General features: G+C 43.2%; 5 protein-coding genes across 6 annotated transcripts in view; all 5 read left to right on the top strand.

Moving 5' to 3' along the window:
- LOC306745575 (protocadherin alpha-C2-like) overlaps window positions 1-19,246 on the top strand; it is a gene marked incomplete at its 5' end in the record, with an annotated part of 179,663 nt that overhangs the window by 124,195 nt on the left and 36,222 nt on the right. The window lies entirely within an intron of this gene.
- LOC306745664 (protocadherin alpha-3-like) lies at window positions 295-10,314 on the top strand (the record flags this gene model as incomplete). The annotated part of the gene is made up of 3 exons (XM_079228497.1): window positions 295-621; window positions 8,089-10,143; window positions 10,267-10,314. The coding sequence occupies 3 exons, from the start codon at window positions 295-297 to the stop codon at window positions 10,312-10,314; spliced, it is 2,430 nt and encodes an 809-aa protein (XP_079084623.1).
- On the top strand, window positions 3,991-6,405 carry LOC306745665 (protocadherin alpha-3-like; the record flags this gene model as incomplete). The annotated part of the gene is made up of 1 exon (XM_079228498.1): window positions 3,991-6,405. One exon carries the CDS (start codon window positions 3,991-3,993, stop codon window positions 6,403-6,405), a length of 2,415 nt encoding a protein of 804 aa, XP_079084624.1.
- LOC306745663 (protocadherin alpha-2-like) lies at window positions 11,009-14,175 on the top strand (the record flags this gene model as incomplete). The annotated part of the gene is made up of 2 exons (XM_079228496.1): window positions 11,009-13,397; window positions 14,096-14,175. 2 exons carry the CDS (start codon window positions 11,009-11,011, stop codon window positions 14,173-14,175), a joined length of 2,469 nt encoding a protein of 822 aa, XP_079084622.1.
- LOC306745662 (protocadherin alpha-3-like) lies at window positions 14,247-16,625 on the top strand (the record flags this gene model as incomplete). Its single annotated transcript, XM_079228495.1, has 1 exon — window positions 14,247-16,625. One exon carries the CDS (start codon window positions 14,247-14,249, stop codon window positions 16,623-16,625), a length of 2,379 nt encoding a protein of 792 aa, XP_079084621.1.

Below are 19,246 nucleotides of genomic sequence, written 5' to 3'. Positions count from 1 at the left end.
GATCTACAATAAAACAAACAAATATGTGGGATAAGAGTTACTCATTTATGTTGACTTATCTGTCATTTACCACATGATGTCGCTGGAGACCATAGATATGATTGTTACAATATGTGTACAACTCCGCCCTGCACGGTAAACCTAAAACCGTCATTGACCATCAGTAAAGCGAGACGCTGTTGTCGTATGTGGGGAGAAGGGCTGCTGCTGCTGTTTGGAGAATCGTGTTTATGACGGATATATACATTTCTTGGAAATACAGGATAAGCGGGATTCAGTGATTATTCTACCACGATGGGAAGCGAAGAATACGCCTGGATTCATTTTGTTGCGCTGCTCTGTCTTTGTGACCGGTCTGCCTCGCAGTTGTCTTACTCCATTTCCGAGGAGGTGAACAAAGGCACCGTGGTGGGGAACATCGCAAAGGACCTGAACTTGAATGTACACGATCTAGAAACCAGGGATCTACGTGTTGTTTCGAGTTACAGTAAGAAATATTTTGACGTGAATTTACGGACCGGGAACCTCTTTGTTGACGAGAGGATAGACAGAGAGGAGATCTGTCCGAACACGGTACAATGCTTCTTGAGGATACAGGCTGTGTTAAGCAATCCTATGATTGTACACCGAATAGAAGTCAGCGTTTTAGACATAAATGATAACTCGCCAGAATTTATAGACCAGTCGTATTCTTTAAATACTTCCGAATCAATGTCACCGGGAGAGCGATATCTCCTCCCGATAGCAGAAGACGCGGACATAGGAAGCAACACAGTGAAGACGTACAAGCTGAGCCAAAATGAATATTTCTCTCTTGATGTGCAGAGCGGTGGAGAACACGGTGTGTCTGCTGAGTTAGTGCTGCAAAAGGCTTTGGATCGAGAGAAACAGCCGGTTCTTAAACTTATTTTGACGGCTGTAGATGGAGGGAAACTCGCTAAATCTGGAACATTGCAGATACATGTAAATGTAATAGATGCCAATGATAATACACCAATTTTCAGCAAAACGCTGTATAAAGTACGTGTTCGCGAAGATACTGCACAGGGGACAGTGATAATTAAATTAAATGCAACAGATTTAGACGAGGGAATGAACAGTAAGATCCTTTATTCGTTTATCAGACAAAAAAATACGGATCCATCAAATATTTTCGATCTAAATTCAGAAACAGGAGAAATCTCTGTGAAAGGAACATTAGATTATGAAGAGGCGTCTGCTTATGAAGTTAGAGTAAAAGCTACTGATCAAGGCACCACTCCTCGTAGTGCGCATGCTAAACTGCTGATAGAGATAATTGACGTGAATGACAATATCCCAGAAATATCTGTGACGTCACTCATGACTCCAGTAAAAGAAGATGCAGAACTGGGGACCATCGTTGCTTTGGTCACAGTGAGTGATAAAGATGGAGGAAACAACGGTGTGACTAACTGTAAGGTAGTTGGGTCTGTTCCGTTTAAACTGAAGTCAAACTACAAAAATGACTATTCATTAGTAGTAGATGGACCACTGGACAGAGAAAACACTTCTCTTTATAATGTCACTGTTACAGCCACAGATGAAGGAAGTCCACCTCTGTCCAGTATCACAGTCATTACTGTTCATGTTTCTGATGTCAATGACAATGCACCTCGATTTATGGAGCCTGTGATTCATGTTTATGTGAAAGAAAATAGTCCAGTGGGCTCTGTTATGTATACAATAAAAGCATTTGATCCTGATCTGAACAGTAATTCAAAACTGACTTACAAATTATTAGAAAGTTCGCAAAGAAATATTCCAATTTCATCAATTTTAAACATCAACTCAGAGACTGGAGACATAGTCAGCCTGCAGTCTTTTAACTACGAGGAGTTAAACACCTTCCAGTTTAAAGTCCAGGCCACAGACTCTGGTGTTCCTCCGCTCAGCAGCAACGTGACTGTGAACGTTTTAGTCCTGGATGAGAACGACAACAGTCCCTCGATCCTCGCGCCCTATTCTGAGCACGGCTCCGTTAACAGTGAGAGCATCCCCTATTCTGCTGAAGCGGGATACTTTGTGGCAAAGATCAGGGCTGTAGACGCAGACTCTGGATACAATGCGCTGCTTTCCTATCACCTCTCTGAGCCCAAAGGAAACAACCTCTTCCGGATCGGAACCAGCACCGGAGAGATCAGGACTAAGAGGAGGATGAGTGACAATGACCTGAAAGCTCACCCCTTGGTGGTGCTGGTTTCTGATAACGGAGAACCCTCCCTGTCAGCTACTGTGTCTATTGACGTGGTGGTGGTTGAAAGCACAGCTGACATCCAGACTCAGTTCAGACATGTGCCCACAAAGGAGGACAGCTTCTCTGACTTAAACCTGTATCTGCTGATCGCCATCGTGTCGGTGTCGGTGATCTTTCTGCTGAGCCTCATCAGTTTAATAGCTGTCAAATGCCACAGGACAGACGGCAGCTTCAGCAGGTACAGCGCCCCAATGATCACCACCCACCCTGACGGGAGCTGGTCTTACTCCAAGTCTACTCAGCAGTATGACGTGTGTTTCAGCTCAGACACGCTGAAGAGTGACGTAGTGGTTTTCCCCGCTCAGTTTCCTCCTGTAGATGGTGAACTGATCAGTATTAATGGAGGAGATACTTATACCAGGACTCAGACTTTACCCAACCAAGACAAGGTAAGATATAAAATACATTAAGGACTCTGTGTTGCACATTTCCTATCGGCAGAAATATAATTCCTTATGCTAAAATGCAGTTTTATGTCGGCCTAAAATAAAGAGCACTGGACTAGCGGTCAAAAAACCCTCATGGCATTTACGCGTCCTCATGGCATTTACTTATACTAGAACTCAGACTTTACCCAACAAAGACAAGGTAAGAACGTTGGCATCAAGTATGTATCATCACTAACCTTCATTTAATTTGAGTTCAATCAAAAGTCCATGAAGCTGTTGTCATATGTTTATCTGCTTATGTTGTTCCCATTCACCCTCTATTGGCTGCTCACTCAGCAAGTCAATCTGTATGTCACTGTCCGTGGTGCTGAAGACAATCTTTAAATGTGTTGAGGGTGAAAAGAAAGTGGTGGGAAAGACATGCTTTTATCGTATTCTCTTATGGTCTTTTGGATCTTTGCCATAACTTTTTTACTTGTTCCAAAGTCCAGTGTGTTGTTAAAAAATAATTTGGACTAATATGACTCCTTGCTCAAAAGTTGTCAAGACAGTGTATGTTTGACATGTTTATTTATGAGGTGTCACAGTTGGAAGATTTCGTTCTTTATATCCTCTTTAAATAGTTAATCTGTTGAGTGATTGTTTGAAATCATAATGGGAATATTTTACGTCCATCTAAACTGCAGGGTTTCTACCGCAAATGTCAATACATTTGCTGATATGATGCAAACTATACCATATACAGTAAAAGGAAAAAAGACAATATTGTTGTATGTCCTATCAAGTCCTGCAATTAAAGTTTAACTGCGTTTCACTGTCAACGTTGAATATCTGTTGAAAATATAGGCTACTCTTTACTACCATAATTTAATAAATTAAAGTCACAGCAGATTATCTTTCACAACGACTTAAAACCCGCATTCCAGGGTGCAGTAAACGGTGTGAGATTTCCCATACATTTTAAAATACATTCTGTTTTTTTATGTATTTAAAGTATTGCAATAATTTAGAGTTCCATTTGCTCGGTGGCGTTCATGAATGATGAGCGGTGTTTTACAGTTGTCTTATGACGTGTGTAGTTCTCATAGTTTACCACAAAGTGACGCTATAGACCGTAACACAGTAACGTCGAGGCTCCTCCCAGGGTAAAAACGGAATGACTGTGGATTTTTATCACAAAGAAACTCGGGGGAGAAGGGAGGACATTATGGAGTCTTCCTCTCTAAGCTGAACATCGAAATGGTGTTGGACTAAATATTGTCACAACTCATCCGTCCGCGGAAGAAACCCAATTGTGGATATATACTTTGTTCTTTTTCGATCGGAATGATGTTTTCACCGAGTAGCACGAGGTCCATTGTTACGTATCTGCTGCTGGTGATGTTGGATTGTTTCTGGGAATCGGCGTCTGCGCAGCTCTCCTACTCCGTCTCAGAGGAGGTAAACCCGGGGACTAATGTCGGAAATATCGCGAAGGATCTAAACCTCAATGTGCAGGATTTGGAGTCCCGTTTGTTTCAGGTTGTTACGGGATCCAAGAGGAAATACTTCGAGGTAAATCTCAAGACCGGATTCCTGTATGTCAATGAGAGGATAGACCGAGAGGAGCTTTGCACAGATGAAGCCAAATGCACTGTAAGCGTAGAGGCAGTTATAAACAGCCCACTAAAGCTCTACCGCGTAGAGATAGAAATTAGAGACGTGAATGACCATGCTCCGTCTTTTACCACGAAATCCCAAATATTGGACATCGCAGAGAACACCTTGCCTGGCTTTAGATTCGCGTTGTCGGAGGCAAGCGATGCCGATGTGGGTAAAAATGGTGTCAGTGCGTATAAGCTCAGTCCAAACGAATACTTCAGCCTGTCGACACACACACGAGGGGAGAGTATATCTCCAGAGTTAGTGCTGCAGAAAGCCCTAGACCGTGAGAAAAAAGCACATATGCAGCTCATGTTAACTGCGGTAGACGGGGGAACACCACCAAATTCAGGCACATCAGAAATTAAAATAAATGTACTCGATATAAATGATAACGCACCAATTTTCAGCAACACTCTTTACAAAGTTCAGACGTTTGAAAATATCCCACTTGGGACGGCGGTCTTCACCTTAAATGCGACCGACGCTGACGAAGGCACAAACAGTGAAGTGGTTTATTCTCTTCGTAATCAGGATCAGGACCACATTCTGGATATTTTCCAAATAGACCCTGAAACGGGGATCATTTCAGTGAAAGGAAAAATCGACTATGAGGAAAGAAAAGCTTTTGAAATCCGAGCGGAGGCGAGAGACAAAGCCAAGCCTCCCCTGTCTGCTCATAGTAAAGTGCTGGTAGAAGTCATTGATGTAAACGACAACGCTCCTGAGCTCACTGTGACGTCACTGCTCAAAACAGTGAATGAGGACGCGGATGTGGGCACTGCCATTGCACTTGTTTCCGTTCTAGACAGAGACAGTGGTAAAAATGGGCAAGTCAAATGTGAGATCTTGAATACGGTTCCATTCAAATTGGAGACGAATTACAAAAACTATTACTCTTTAGTGGTTGACGGACATTTGGACAGAGAGGTAACTCCTCAGTACAATGTAACAATTTCAGCAACCGATGAAGGGAGTCCTCCTCTTTCAAATATCACTGTTATTACAGTTTACGTTTCTGATGTTAATGACAATGCGCCAAGATTCCCGGAAGATTTAGTAAATATTTATGTGAAAGAAAACAGCAAAGTAGGGACAGTTGTTAAAACGGTGACTGCAACCGATTCTGACGTCAGCAACAACGGTCAGCTGAGCTACTCGTTTTTAGACAGTAATAGTAGAACTCTGCCTCTGTCGACAATGATAAACATCAACTCAGAGACTGGAGACATAGTCAGCCTGCAGTCTTTTAACTACGAGGAGTTAAAAAGCTTCCAGTTTAAAGTCCAGGCCACAGACTCTGGTGTTCCTCCGCTCAGCAGCAACGTGACTGTGAACGTTTTAGTCCTGGACGAGAACGACAACAGTCCCACGATCCTCGCGCCCTATTCTGAGCACGGCTCCGTTAACAGTGAGAGCATCCCCTATTCTGCTGAAGCGGGATACTTTGTGGCAAAGATCAGGGCTGTAGACGCAGACTCTGGATACAATGCGCTGCTTTCCTATCACCTCTCTGAGCCCAAAGGAAACAACCTCTTCCGGATCGGAACCAGTACCGGAGAGATCAGGACTAAGAGGAGGATGAGTGACAATGACCTGAAAGCTCACCCCTTGGTGGTGCTGGTTTCTGATAACGGAGAACCCTCCCTGTCCGCTACTGTGTCTATTGACGTGGTGGTGGTTGAAAGCACAGCTGACATCCAGACTCAGTTCAGACATGTGCCCACAAAGGAGGACAGCTTCTCTGACTTAAACCTGTATCTGCTGATCGCCATCGTGTCGGTGTCGGTGATCTTTCTGCTGAGCCTCATCAGTTTAATAGCTGTCAAATGCCACAGGACAGACGGCAGCTTCAGCAGGTACAGCGCCCCAATGATCACCACCCACCCTGACGGGAGCTGGTCTTACTCCAAGTCTACTCAGCAGTATGACGTGTGTTTCAGCTCAGACACGCTGAAGAGTGACGTAGTGGTTTTCCCTGCACAGTTTCCTCCTGTAGATGGTGAACTGATCAGTATTAACGGAGGAGATACTTATACCAGAACTCAGACTTTACCCAACAAAGACAAGGTAGGCTATACTTTAAATGTAATGTTTTGATAATAGATTGGGGATCCCCAAACAAATTCCGCTGAAATCCAATCGTACTATTTGACTACGTGAATGTGATATAATGTTGTTTGCCAGCATGGACGAATGTGAAGTCAAATGAAAGTGTCATCTAGGCAACAACACTGACTTGTTGATGAACACACAACCAAACTTCATGGAAGTTGTTGTATTTCATGCAGATCAGGTTACTTCACTGGAAATAAAATTAGTAAACATAATTCGTCCTGTAAGAAATTGTTCCATTTTCCTTGTACTCGTCAAGCTACTCGCCTCACTACAAACAAATAAGGTATTTTAGTGTACTATTTAGCACAACATCCTGGTCTAAGCATCCAAAAGCATTGTTAGTTGGTGTCTAATCGAGCAATGTGGCAAAGTAAAGATGAACTCGTTTGAATCTCCATACATGAGATATTTTCCCTTTAAAACGATTCAGTCTGAGTAGAAACAGCGCTGACCATGGTGCTAGTTTTATGGTTTCTGCACAATTCAATTGTGCAGTTAACCCGCTCTTGAATGCCCTCTGAACATTTCTCAACAGCACAGGGCAACGTGACCTCACGATGCTCGTTACTTAGATGGAGACATTCTCGCCATTTTGTTTAAATAAACGATCTTTGGTTTCACTGCCATTCTACTATTATTTTTTTTGTTGACTGAACAGAAAATAGCTTTTTACGTTTTCATCTTGTGAAATGGCGGTCTCCGTAGTGCTGAAGTAAGGCTTGTAATAGTTTCTGTGCCGTTATGAAGCGAGCACATTGTATCATTATAAGCTTTTTTTCAGTAAAGTTACTTTATATTGCATTTAAATCTCACGACGAACTATTTCAGTTATTGTTTGGTTTTCTGGATCATTGCAGTATTTTAACTTTGTGGTGGCTTGTCTCGTTTTGAAAATGTCCATGTTTTTTGCACACTCAACATTGAACAACATGTTTATACTGAACATTGGTAATTAAACGCGAATACATGATGCTTTTTTAACTAATGGTGCGTTATTTGAGGACAATCATCGTGCGATGTTGATATGCATTCGGATGATCTATTTGTGGAGAAGTACATGGCAAATAAATGGACCAAGCATGAATCGAATATACCCATGATTCCCCACATGATGTCGCAGGAGACCACAGAATGAAATGTCGCCGTTTATCCAAGACTCCTCCTCTGTTGATTTTCTAAATGAAATCGTCATCGGTCATTGTACACTCAGCACTCGATGGTGTTGTGAGGAGATAGGCTGGATGTTAAACGGAGCAATTTGCTTTTGAAGGAATTACTAAAACAAAGGATTAATGATTCACTCGATTCAGCTCTTTTACTCCACCAAGGATGTATGTGCGACGTCAAAAGGAATACGCCTGGATTCATATTGTAGCGCTGCTTTGTCTTTGTGACTGCTCTGTCTCTCAGATATCTTACTCAATTTCCGAGGAGGTGAACAAAGGCACCGTGGTGGGGAACATCGCAAAGGACCTGAACCTAAATGTGCAAGAAATAGAAAACAGGGATCTCCAAATCGTATCCGGTGACAAGAAGAAATATTTCGATGTGAATTTGCGCACCGGGAACCTCTTTGTTGACGAAAGAATAGACAGAGAAGAGTTTTGTCCAAATACGGTAAAATGTACCTTGAAATTACAGGCCGTTCTAAACAATCCAATGAGTGCACATCGTATTGAAGTAAATGTTTTAGATATAAATGATAACTCGCCTGTATTCATTGATCAATCACATTTACTGAATATCTCAGAATCGTTGTCACCGGGAGAGCGATATCTCCTACCAATAGCAGAAGACGCGGACATAGGAAGCAACACAGTGAAGACGTACAAGCTGAGCCAAAATGAATATTTCTCTCTTGATGTGCAGAGCGGTGGAGAACACGGTGTGTCTGCTGAGTTAGTGCTGCAAAAGGCTTTGGATCGAGAGAAACAGCCGGTTCTTAAACTTATTTTGACGGCTGTAGATGGAGGCAAACCTGCTAGATCTGGAACATTGCAGTTAATTGTTAATGTTTTAGATGTCAATGACAATACACCTACTTTCAGTAAATCTCTTTATAAGGCGCGTGTAAATGAAAATGCTACTCCCGGAACATTAGTATTTAAATTAAATGCAACCGATTTAGACGAGGGCATGAACAGTAAGATCCTGTACTCGTTTATTAAACGAGGAAATATTGATCCATCAAATATTTTTGATCTAAATTCAGAAACAGGAGAAATCTCCGTGAAGGGCACATTAGATTATGAAGAGGCGTCTGCTTATGAAGTTAGAGTAAAGGCCACTGATCAAGGCTTCTCTCCTCGTAGTGCGCATGCCAAACTGCTGATAGAGATAATTGACGTGAATGACAATGCCCCAGCAATATCTGTGACGTCACTCATGACTCCAGTTAAAGAAGATGCAGAACTGGGGACCATCGTTGCTTTGGTCACAGTGAGTGATAAAGATGGAGGAAACAACGGTGTGACTAACTGTAAGGTAGTTGGGTCTGTTCCGTTTAAACTGAAGTCAAACTACAAAAATGACTATTCATTAGTAGTAGATGGACCACTGGACAGAGAAAACACTTCTCTTTATAATGTCACTGTTACAGCCACAGATGAAGGAAGTCCACCTCTGTCCAGTATCACAGTCATTACTGTTCATGTTTCTGATGTCAATGACAATGCACCTCGATTTATGGAGCCTGTGATTCATGTTTATGTGAAAGAAAATAGTCCAGTGGGCTCTGTTATGTATACAATAAAAGCATTTGATCCTGATCTGAACAGTAATTCAAAACTGACTTACAAATTATTAGAAAGTTCGCAAAGAAATATTCCAATTTCATCAATTTTAAACATCAACTCAGAGACTGGAGACATAGTCAGCCTGCAGTCTTTTAACTACGAGGAGTTAAACACCTTCCAGTTTAAAGTCCAGGCCACAGACTCTGGTGTTCCTCCGCTCAGCAGCAACGTGACTGTGAACGTTTTAGTCCTGGATGAGAACGACAACAGTCCCACGATCCTCGCGCCCTATTCTGAGCACGGCTCCGTTAACAGTGAGAGCATCCCCTATTCTGCTGAAGCGGGATACTTTGTGGCAAAGATCAGGGCTGTAGACGCAGACTCTGGATACAATGCGCTGCTTTCATATCACCTCTCTGAGCCCAAAGGAAACAACCTCTTCCGGATCGGAACCAGCACCGGAGAGATCAGGACTAAGAGGAGGATGAGTGACAATGACCTGAAAGCTCACCCCTTGGTGGTGCTGGTTTCTGATAACGGAGAACCCTCCCTGTCAGCAACTGTGTCTATTGACGTGGTGGTGGTTGAAAGCACAGCTGACATCCAGACTCAGTTCAGACATGTGCCCACAAAGGAGGACAGCTTCTCTGACTTAAACCTGTATCTGCTGATCGCCATCGTGTCGGTGTCGGTGATCTTTCTGCTGAGCCTCATCAGTTTAATAGCTGTCAAATGCCACAGGACAGACGGCAGCTTCAGCAGGTACAGCGCCCCAATGATCACCACCCACCCTGACGGGAGCTGGTCTTACTCCAAGTCTACTCAGCAGTATGACGTGTGTTTCAGCTCAGACACGCTGAAGAGTGACGTAGTGGTTTTCCCTGCACAGTTTCCTCCTGTAGATGGTGAACTGATCAGTATTAACGGAGGAGACACTTATACCAGAACTCAGACTTTACCCAACCAAGACAAGGTAAGAAGAAATGCAAACAATTTAATCTCAAGATTTTGTATCGTACTTCTCAAATCTACGAAAAAAAAGGGTATGCCATCATGTGTTGTAGTGGGAATATCTAGAGCTCTCTGTGGCCGTTTGTGTCCAATTCAGCTGCAAAATGTGCTGCTGTTAGACCTGTTGAAAGCACTTCATTCCTGATTTAATTGGTCTTGGCTGTTCTTTATAGTCAGCAGTCAACATTGCTTTGTTTGCTGCGTCGATTGTATGCAGCTGGTATCAGTCAAGTGTGATCTAACATTTGTTACAGCTCCTGACATTGAATGCAGTCAGAGAAGGTGCTGTCCGTGGTGCTGGACTGTGTGTTGACAGTATCTGGTTTCTGTGATTCATTCTGCGTTGAGTTGAACTTGTTTCTTTAATCAATGATTGATTCCGAATATGGGATTTTTTGAGGAGGTCGAGTTCACTCTGAAATTCAATTTGTAGTCTTTTTTTCTGGATATATTGTACCTTAACGGATTGTTTTATCAATTTCAAAAGTCGTCTATAAAGTTGTCACACTCTAGATATTAAAAAGAAATGTTCAAACCAGACTATTTTTGTCAACTTTAATATTTTAAATTCCATGACTATGTGATACAATGGATTGCATTTGAATACATATAATTCACCACACGATGTCGCATGAGACCATGAACATGAAAGTGTGTTTACTTCTAAAACTCCTCCTCCCTGCGTAGGATACAAAATGAAATCGTCATCGGGCATTAGTACATCCGTGGAAGTGGCAGTGACGAGGACAAGAGCTTCCAGCAACAATATTTATGTTTACGGATGTATCTCTACCGAGGATAGATGATCGACTGGGTTCAGAAGTTTTGATGCAGCAACAATGTATATTCGACGACAAAAGGAATACGACTGGATTCACATTGTTGTGTTTCTTTGTCTTTGCAACTGGGCGGCTTCGCAGTTGTCCTACTCGATTTCTGAGGAGGTGGACAAAGGCACCGTGGTGGGGAATATTGCAAAGGATTTGAACCTCAACTTACAGGATCTAACGACCAGGGACTTGCGTGTTGTTTCGAGTTACAGTAAGAAATATTTTGACGTGAATTTGCGGACCGGGAACCTCTTTGTTAACGAGAGGATAGACCGAGAGGAGCTTTGTCCCGGACTGGTGAAATGCTCAGTAAAAATACAAGCCGTTTTGAACAACCCAATGAGTGCACATCGCATAGAGGTCAATGTTTTAGATATAAACGACAATTCGCCCGCTTTCATTGAAAAAACATATTCTTTGAATATTTCAGAATCGTCTTTAACTGGAGAGCGATATCTCCTCCCAATAGCAGAAGACGCGGACATCGGCAGTAACACAGTAAAGACGTACAAGCTGAGCCAAAATGAATATTTCTCTCTTGATGTGCAGAGCGGTGGAGAACACGGTGTGTCTGCTGAGTTAGTGCTGCAAAAGGCTTTGGATCGAGAGAAACAGCCGGTGATCACACTTGTCTTGACGGCTGTAGATGGAGGGAAACCTGCTAGATCTGGCTCCTTACAAATACGTATTAGTGTATTAGATGTCAATGATAATGTACCCATTTTTAGCAAATCGCTGTATAAAGTACGTGTATCTGAAAATACTGCTTATGGAACAGTGATAATGAAGTTAAATGCAACCGATTTAGACGAGGGCATGAACAGTAAGATCCTGTACTCGTTGATCAAACGAGGAAATATTGATCCATCAAATATTTTCGATCTAAATTCGGAAACAGGAGAAATCTCTGTGAAGGGCACATTAGATTATGAAGAAACGTCTGCTTATGAAGTTAGAGTTCAAGCCACTGATCAAGGCGTCACTCCTCGTAGTGCGCATGCTAAACTGCTGATAGAGATAATTGACGTGAATGACAATGCTCCAGAAATATCTGTGACGTCACTCATGACTCCAGTTAAAGAAGATGCAGAACTGGGGACCATCGTTGCTTTGGTCACAGTGAGTGATAAAGATGGAGGAAACAACGGTGTGACTAACTGTAAGGTAGTTGGGTCTGTTCCGTTTAAACTGAAGTCAAACTACAAAAATGACTATTCATTAGTAGTAGATGGACCACTGGACAGAGAAAACACTTCTCTTTATAATGTCACTGTTACAGCCACAGATGAAGGAAGTCCACCTCTGTCCAGTATCACAGTCATTACTGTTCATGTTTCTGATGTCAATGACAATGCACCTCGATTTATGGAGCCTGTCATTCATGTTTATGTGAAAGAAAATAGTCCAGTGGGCTCTGTTATGTATACAATAAATGCATTTGATCCTGATCTGAACAGTAATTCAAAACTGACTTACAAATTGCTAGAAAATTCTCAAAGAAATATTCCAATTTCATCAATTTTAAACATCAACTCAGAGACTGGAGACATAATCAGTCTGCAGTCTTTTAACTACGAGGAGTTAAAAAGCTTTCAGTTTAAAGTCCAGGCCACAGACTCTGGTGTTCCTCCGCTCAGCAGCAACGTGACTGTGAACGTTTTAGTCCTGGATGAGAACGACAACAGTCCCTCGATCCTCGCGCCCTATTCTGAGCACGGCTCCGTTAACAGTGAGAGCATCCCCTATTCTGCTGAAGCGGGATACTTTGTGGCAAAGATTAGGGCTGTAGACGCAGACTCTGGATACAATGCGCTGCTTTCCTATCACCTCTCCGAGCCCAAAGGAAACAACCTCTTCCGGATCGGAACCAGCACCGGAGAGATCAGGACTAAGAGGAGGATGAGTGACAATGACCTGAAAGCTCACCCCTTGGTGGTGCTGGTTTCTGATAACGGAGAACCCTCCCTGTCCGCTACTGTGTCTATTGACGTGGTGGTGGTTGAAAGCACAGCTGACATCCAGACTCAGTTCAGACATGTGCCCAAAAAGGAGGACAGCTTCTCTGACTTAAACCTGTATCTGCTGATCGCCATCGTGTCGGTGTCGGTGATCTTTCTGCTGAGCCTCATCAGTTTAATAGCTGTCAAATGCCACAGGACAGACGGCAGCTTCAGCAGGTACAGCGCCCCAATGATCACCACCCACCCTGACGGGAGCTGGTCTTACTCCAAGTCTACTCAGCAGTATGACGTGTGTTTCAGCTCAGACACGCTGAAGAGTGACGTAGTGGTTTTCCCCACTCAGTTTCCTCCTGTAGATGGTGAACTGATCAGTATTAACGGAGGAGGAGATACTTTTTCACGGACTCAGACTTTACCTAATACAGACAAGGTGAGTTGTTTGCAGCATTTCATCTTCTCTCTTCGCTTTCACATACATGACTTTCAAACTCGGAAATTCCGAATTAAGAATGTTGCAGTCACAAAATATATTACAAAGATTTGCATTTCAAGAGATGACAGGTTTGCCTTAAGTTGTCATAGTGGACATATCCTAAGTAGGTATGTAGCTTTGTGCTTTCCATGGTGCTGAAAACGTATTGGTGCCTTCCTTGTCCTTTTGGTTTACAATCCAAAAGCTCTTGCATGAATTACGCTTTCAGTCATATTTTAGCTACTTAGGCTTTCATTCATAAATCAATAATGCTTGAAAATAGCTGAACTGCTTTCAAATATTAAACCGTGACAGTGTTGTCTACGTGTGTTTCCCATGTAGACGGAATATTAATGCCTTTGAACTTTCATCTAGTTTGATGTATCTTTTCCATGTGTTACATTACTTTCAGATATTCTCACAGTAATTGTTCCGTAGAAATCTCAGAGTATTTAGTCGGATCTTATCCTCTTTGGTAAAAGCAAACTTTTAGTCTCTCCTCAAAATCCTCAGGTGTACAATGTAGTACACGTTTTAGACATTCAATATGTGCAACTTCATTAATATAACTATTTTCATGTCCACGTTGTAACGCGTGGGGTCGCTGACGACCACGTGTTGTTGTGAGCTCGGTGTGTTCAGTCTCCTCCTTCCCGTGTGAAGCGTCAGCAGACTGCGAGGGCTTTGTGCGAGGAACACGAGCGACGAGGAAAAGGCGAGAACTGGAGTGGATGGGATTTTAAACGTTGGCCGATCGAGTGGCGTTTTATGGATGAATATAATTCGCATCGCATCACTTTCTTTGACAGCAGCGATGGGCCGCAGAAGGGATGACCGGACACTCTGCTGGCTGTTTATCCTGTTTTTATCGGACTGGTCTGCTGCTCAGATATTCTACTCTGTTTCCGAGGAGGTGGACAAAGGGACTGTGGTCGGGAATATCGCAAAGGATTTAAATGTCAACGTCCGAGACCTGCAAACGAGGAATCTAAATATCGTGTCCGGGTACAGTAAGAAATATTTCGAAGCCAACTTTAAAACGGGGGATCTTTACGTCAATGAGCGACTAGACCGCGAGGAGCTTTGTCCAAACACCATCAAATGCACGCTAAACTTTGAGGCGATACTAAGTAATCCTATGGTACTCCACCGCGTTGAGGTGGTTATTGTTGATGTGAATGACAACGCACCGGCCTTCGTTGAGAAGTCGTATTCACTTAACATATCTGAATCATCACCTCAGGGCGAACACTTCTTGCTTCCCCTGGCCCTCGACGCAGATACGGGAAGCAATTCAGTGAAGACTTACAGGCTGAGCCAAAATGAATACTTCTCCCTCGATGTACAGGGCGGTGGAGAACACAGTGCATCTGCTGAATTGGTGCTCCTGAAAGCTTTAGATCGTGAAAAACAAGCCGTCATTAAACTATCGCTGACCGCTGTAGATGGAGGAAAGCCTCCTAAATCCGGAACCTTGCACATACATGTGAATGTTCTGGACGTCAATGACAACACGCCGTCATTTAGTAAAACACTTTACAAGGCGCGGGTGAATGAAAATGCGCCAGCTGGATCATCGGTGATTCAACTGAGTGCGACAGATTTAGACGAAGGGGACAACGGGAGGATCACGTATTCTTTCGTCAAGCGTGGAAATTTCGATCCTGCAGATGTGTTTATCATGGATGCAGAAACTGGGGAAATCGCAATGAAGGGTTATTTAGATTACGAAGCACAGTCAGCATATGAAATTCACATTAAAGCAACAGATCAGGGGTTTTCACCTCGGGGTGCAAATGGGAAGCTGCTGGTGGAGGTAGTTGATGTGAACGACAATGCTCCAGAAATTGTGGTGACGTCACTCACTAACCCAGTTAAAGAAGATGCTGAAATAGGAAGCGTTGTCGCCTTAGTGACAGTGACTGATAAAGATGGAGGAAAAAACGGCCAGACTCGCTGTGCACTAATCGGTTCTGAACCTTTTAAGCTAACTCCCAATTATAAAAATTATTATTCTTTAGTAGTCGATGGACCTCTTGATAGAGAGGGACACTCGTTTTACAACGTCACGATTACAGCTGCTGATGAAGGGACCCCGTCTCTATCCAGCACCAGCGTTATAAGTGTTCAGGTTTCTGATGTCAATGATAACGCGCCTCATTTCCTTGAGCCTGTGATTAACATTTATGTAAAAGAAAACAGTCCAGTTGGAGCTCTTATCTTTTCCATAACTGCAGTCGATCCCGATATACATGAAAACGCGAGAGTAACATACTCATTAAATGGGGATTCAAAAGGTCTTCCTATAACTTCAGTTGTCAACATCAACTCAGAGACAGGAGACATAGTCAGCCTGCAGTCTTTTAACTACGAGGAGTTAAACACCTTCCAGTTTAAAGTCCAGGCCACAGACTCTGGTGTTCCTCCGCTCAGCAGCAACGTGACTGTGAACGTTTTAGTCCTGGATGAGAACGACAACAGTCCCTCGATCCTCGCGCCCTATTCTGAGCACGGCTCCGTTAACAGTGAGAGCATCCCCTATTCTGCTGAAGCGGGATACTTTGTGGCAAAGATCAGGGCTGTAGACGCAGACTCTGGATACAATGCGCTGCTTTCCTATCACCTCTCTGAGCCCAAAGGAAACAACCTCTTCCGGATCGGAACCAGCACCGGAGAGATCAGGACTAAGAGGAGGATGAGTGACAATGACCTGAAAGCTCACCCCTTGGTGGTGCTGGTTTCTGATAACGGAGAACCCTCCCTGTCAGCTACTGTGTCTATTGACGTGGTGGTGGTTGAAAGCACAGCTGACATCCAGACTCAGTTCAGACATGTGCCCACAAAGGAGGACAGCTTCTCTGACTTAAACCTGTATCTGCTGATCGCCATCGTGTCGGTGTCGGTGATCTTTCTGCTGAGCCTCATCAGTTTAATAGCTGTCAAATGCCACAGGACAGACGGCAGCTTCAGCAGGTACAGCGCCCCAATGATCACCACCCACCCTGACGGGAGCTGGTCTTACTCCAAGTCTACTCAGCAGTATGACGTGTGTTTCAGCTCAGACACGCTGAAGAGTGACGTAGTGGTTTTCCCCGCACAGTTTCCTCCTATAGATGGTGAACTGATCAGTATTAACGGAGGAGATACTTATACCAGAACTCAGACTTTACCCAACCAAGACAAGGTGAGTTGATTGGAATCCAAAAGTATTTATTTCTGCAGATTGTGTCATTACATTTCTGAAAGACATTGAGTCATTAGAGTATGCGCTTTTTTTAATTTTCAATATTTGCTGACTTTTCGTGATACATTTAATTCATGGCTGTGAAAGCAATTGATTCAATATAGTACTTTGGGGGCTATACTATAAATAATATATTTTCTTGCACAGAAAAAGTCATTCACAACATGATGCTGTATGTTGGAGAATTCAGGATATTCTTCAAAACAGCTGCTTGCTGAACTTGTATGTGTGTTTAGTTGTGAAGTCGTTGGTCAAGTTAGATGCTGACCAGTGGTGACGCTGTCCATGGTGCTGAACTCTGAAGAGAGTTTGTACATGCATGGAAAAGCTGCCTCGCTTTGATTTGATTTCAACCTACATAGATGATAATGCATTACTTTGTTAATATGGTCTTCCGTTGTAAAACACAACTGATATCTCTCGTATACACGCCTTTGAAACTGCGTTTTTTTCTGAACAAGATTTTATAAAATGTTCCCACTGAAATATAGTTTTCGTCTGCTTTGACGTTTGGGCTATATTTCTGTGTATAATATGCATGTCTATTTGGTCTTTGTATATTAGCACCAAAATAACAGCTGGTGTCGCTCGAGACCACAATATGAATGTGGCTGCTTTTTCCCAGACTCCTCCTCTCCGTACGAAGCTCAGTAGTCCACCCGTGCTTTGTCAGAAAATACATAAATGGTCACATAGCAGCGAGGGCTTCGTCTGATATTCGCCTAAAGTGGACATGTTGGAAAATGATGATTTCTTTCATTCCGTGGCAGCGATGGGACGCAGGGGACCAACAGTCACGATGTGGATACAGATAGCAGCGTTGCTTTGTGCGTGTGGTGGGTCCGCAGCGCAGCTCTCGTTCTCCGTTTCCGAGGAGGTTGACAAAGGAACGCTAGTGGAAAATCTCGCTAAGGAATTACAGATTAACGTCCACGAATTGGAAAAACGGGATTTACGAGTTGTGTCTGGGAATTCTAAGAAATATTTCGACGTGGATTTAAAAACAGGTGCGCTCTATGTTTGCGATAGGATTGATCGTGAAGAGCTCTGCCCAAATACAGCCAAATGTTCCCTGAACGTCGAAGCCATTCTGAGCCACCCAATGCATCTGCATCGCATAGAGGTAAACATTATTGATATTAACGACAATGCACCCTCTTTTCGTGAAAGAGAGAAGACTTTCAATATATCGGAATCTTCTTTTACCGGGGAGAGATATCTACTCCCGATGGCTAATGACGCAGACACGGGCGGTAACTCGGTAAAGAGCTACAAGCTGAGTCCAAATGAGTATTTCTCATTGGACGTACAGAGCGGCGGACAACATAGTGAGCCTGCTGAGCTGGTCCTACAGAAAGCTTTAGACAGAGAGAAGCAGTCCGTTATCCACCTTACTTTAACTGCTCTGGACGGAGGAAAACCAGCCCGGTCAGGGACACTAAAAATAGTGGTACATGTTATGGATATAAACGACAATGCTCCGGTATTTAGTCAACCTCTGTATAAGGCCCAGGTCAGTGAAAACGCTCCATTTCAGACACCAATACTTACTGTAACTGCCACAGATTTAGATGAGGGAATAAATGGTGAGATTGTCTATTCATTTATTGAAAAGGGAAATTTCAATCCTGAGGCTTTGTTCTCAATAAACCCAGATACAGGGGTAATATGTGTCAGGGGGAAAGTAGACTATGAAGAGAATACAGCTTATGATATCCGTGTGCAGGCAAGAGATAAGGGTACTCCTTCTCGAAGTGTGCATGGTAAAGTGTTAGTGGAAGTAACTGATGTTAATGACAATGTACCTGAAATAATTATTACCTCTCTTATGAGCCCGGTTAGAGAGGACGCTGAGGTAGGCACAGTGGTCGCTTTGGTGACGGTGACTGATAAAGATGGGGGTAAAAATGGTCTCACGAGCGCTAACATTCTTGGGTTGGTGCCTTTTAAACTCAAACTAAACTACAAAAACTATTATTCATTAACAGTCGATGGACCCCTTGACAGAGAGAGTGTTTCTCAATACAATGTAACTATCACAGCTACTGATGAAGGCACGCCGCCTCTCTCAAGCACCAGTGTTATTCCTGTTCACATTTCTGATGTGAATGACAACTCCCCATTATTCTCAGAGCCAGTGATTAATGTTTATGTGACTGAGAACAGTGCAGTGGGAGCTACTATCTTTACTATAACAGCAGTTGATCCTGATACAGGAGAAAATGCAAAATTAACATATTCATCATTAGATAGTATTTCTAAAATTATTCCACTAACGACTGTTGTTAACGTCAACTCAGAGACAGGAGACATAGTCAGCCTGCAGTCTTTTAACTACGAGGAGTTTAAAAGCTTTCAGTTTAAAGTCCAGGCCACAGACTCTGGTGTTCCTCCGCTCAGCAGCAACGTGACTGTGAACGTTTTAGTCCTGGATGAGAACGACAACAGTCCCTCGATCCTCGCGCCCTATTCTGAGCACGGCTCCGTTAACAGTGAGAGCATCCCCTATTCTGCTGAAGCGGGATACTTTGTGGCAAAGATCAGGGCTGTAGACGCAGACTCTGGATACA

This window comes from Taurulus bubalis (genome assembly GCF_910589615.1).
Source record: "Taurulus bubalis genome assembly, chromosome: 13".
Lineage (NCBI taxonomy): Eukaryota > Metazoa > Chordata > Actinopteri > Perciformes > Cottidae > Taurulus > Taurulus bubalis.
The sequence above is the reverse complement of the archived record's forward strand: the minus strand, read 5'-3'. Positions and strand labels throughout refer to the sequence as shown.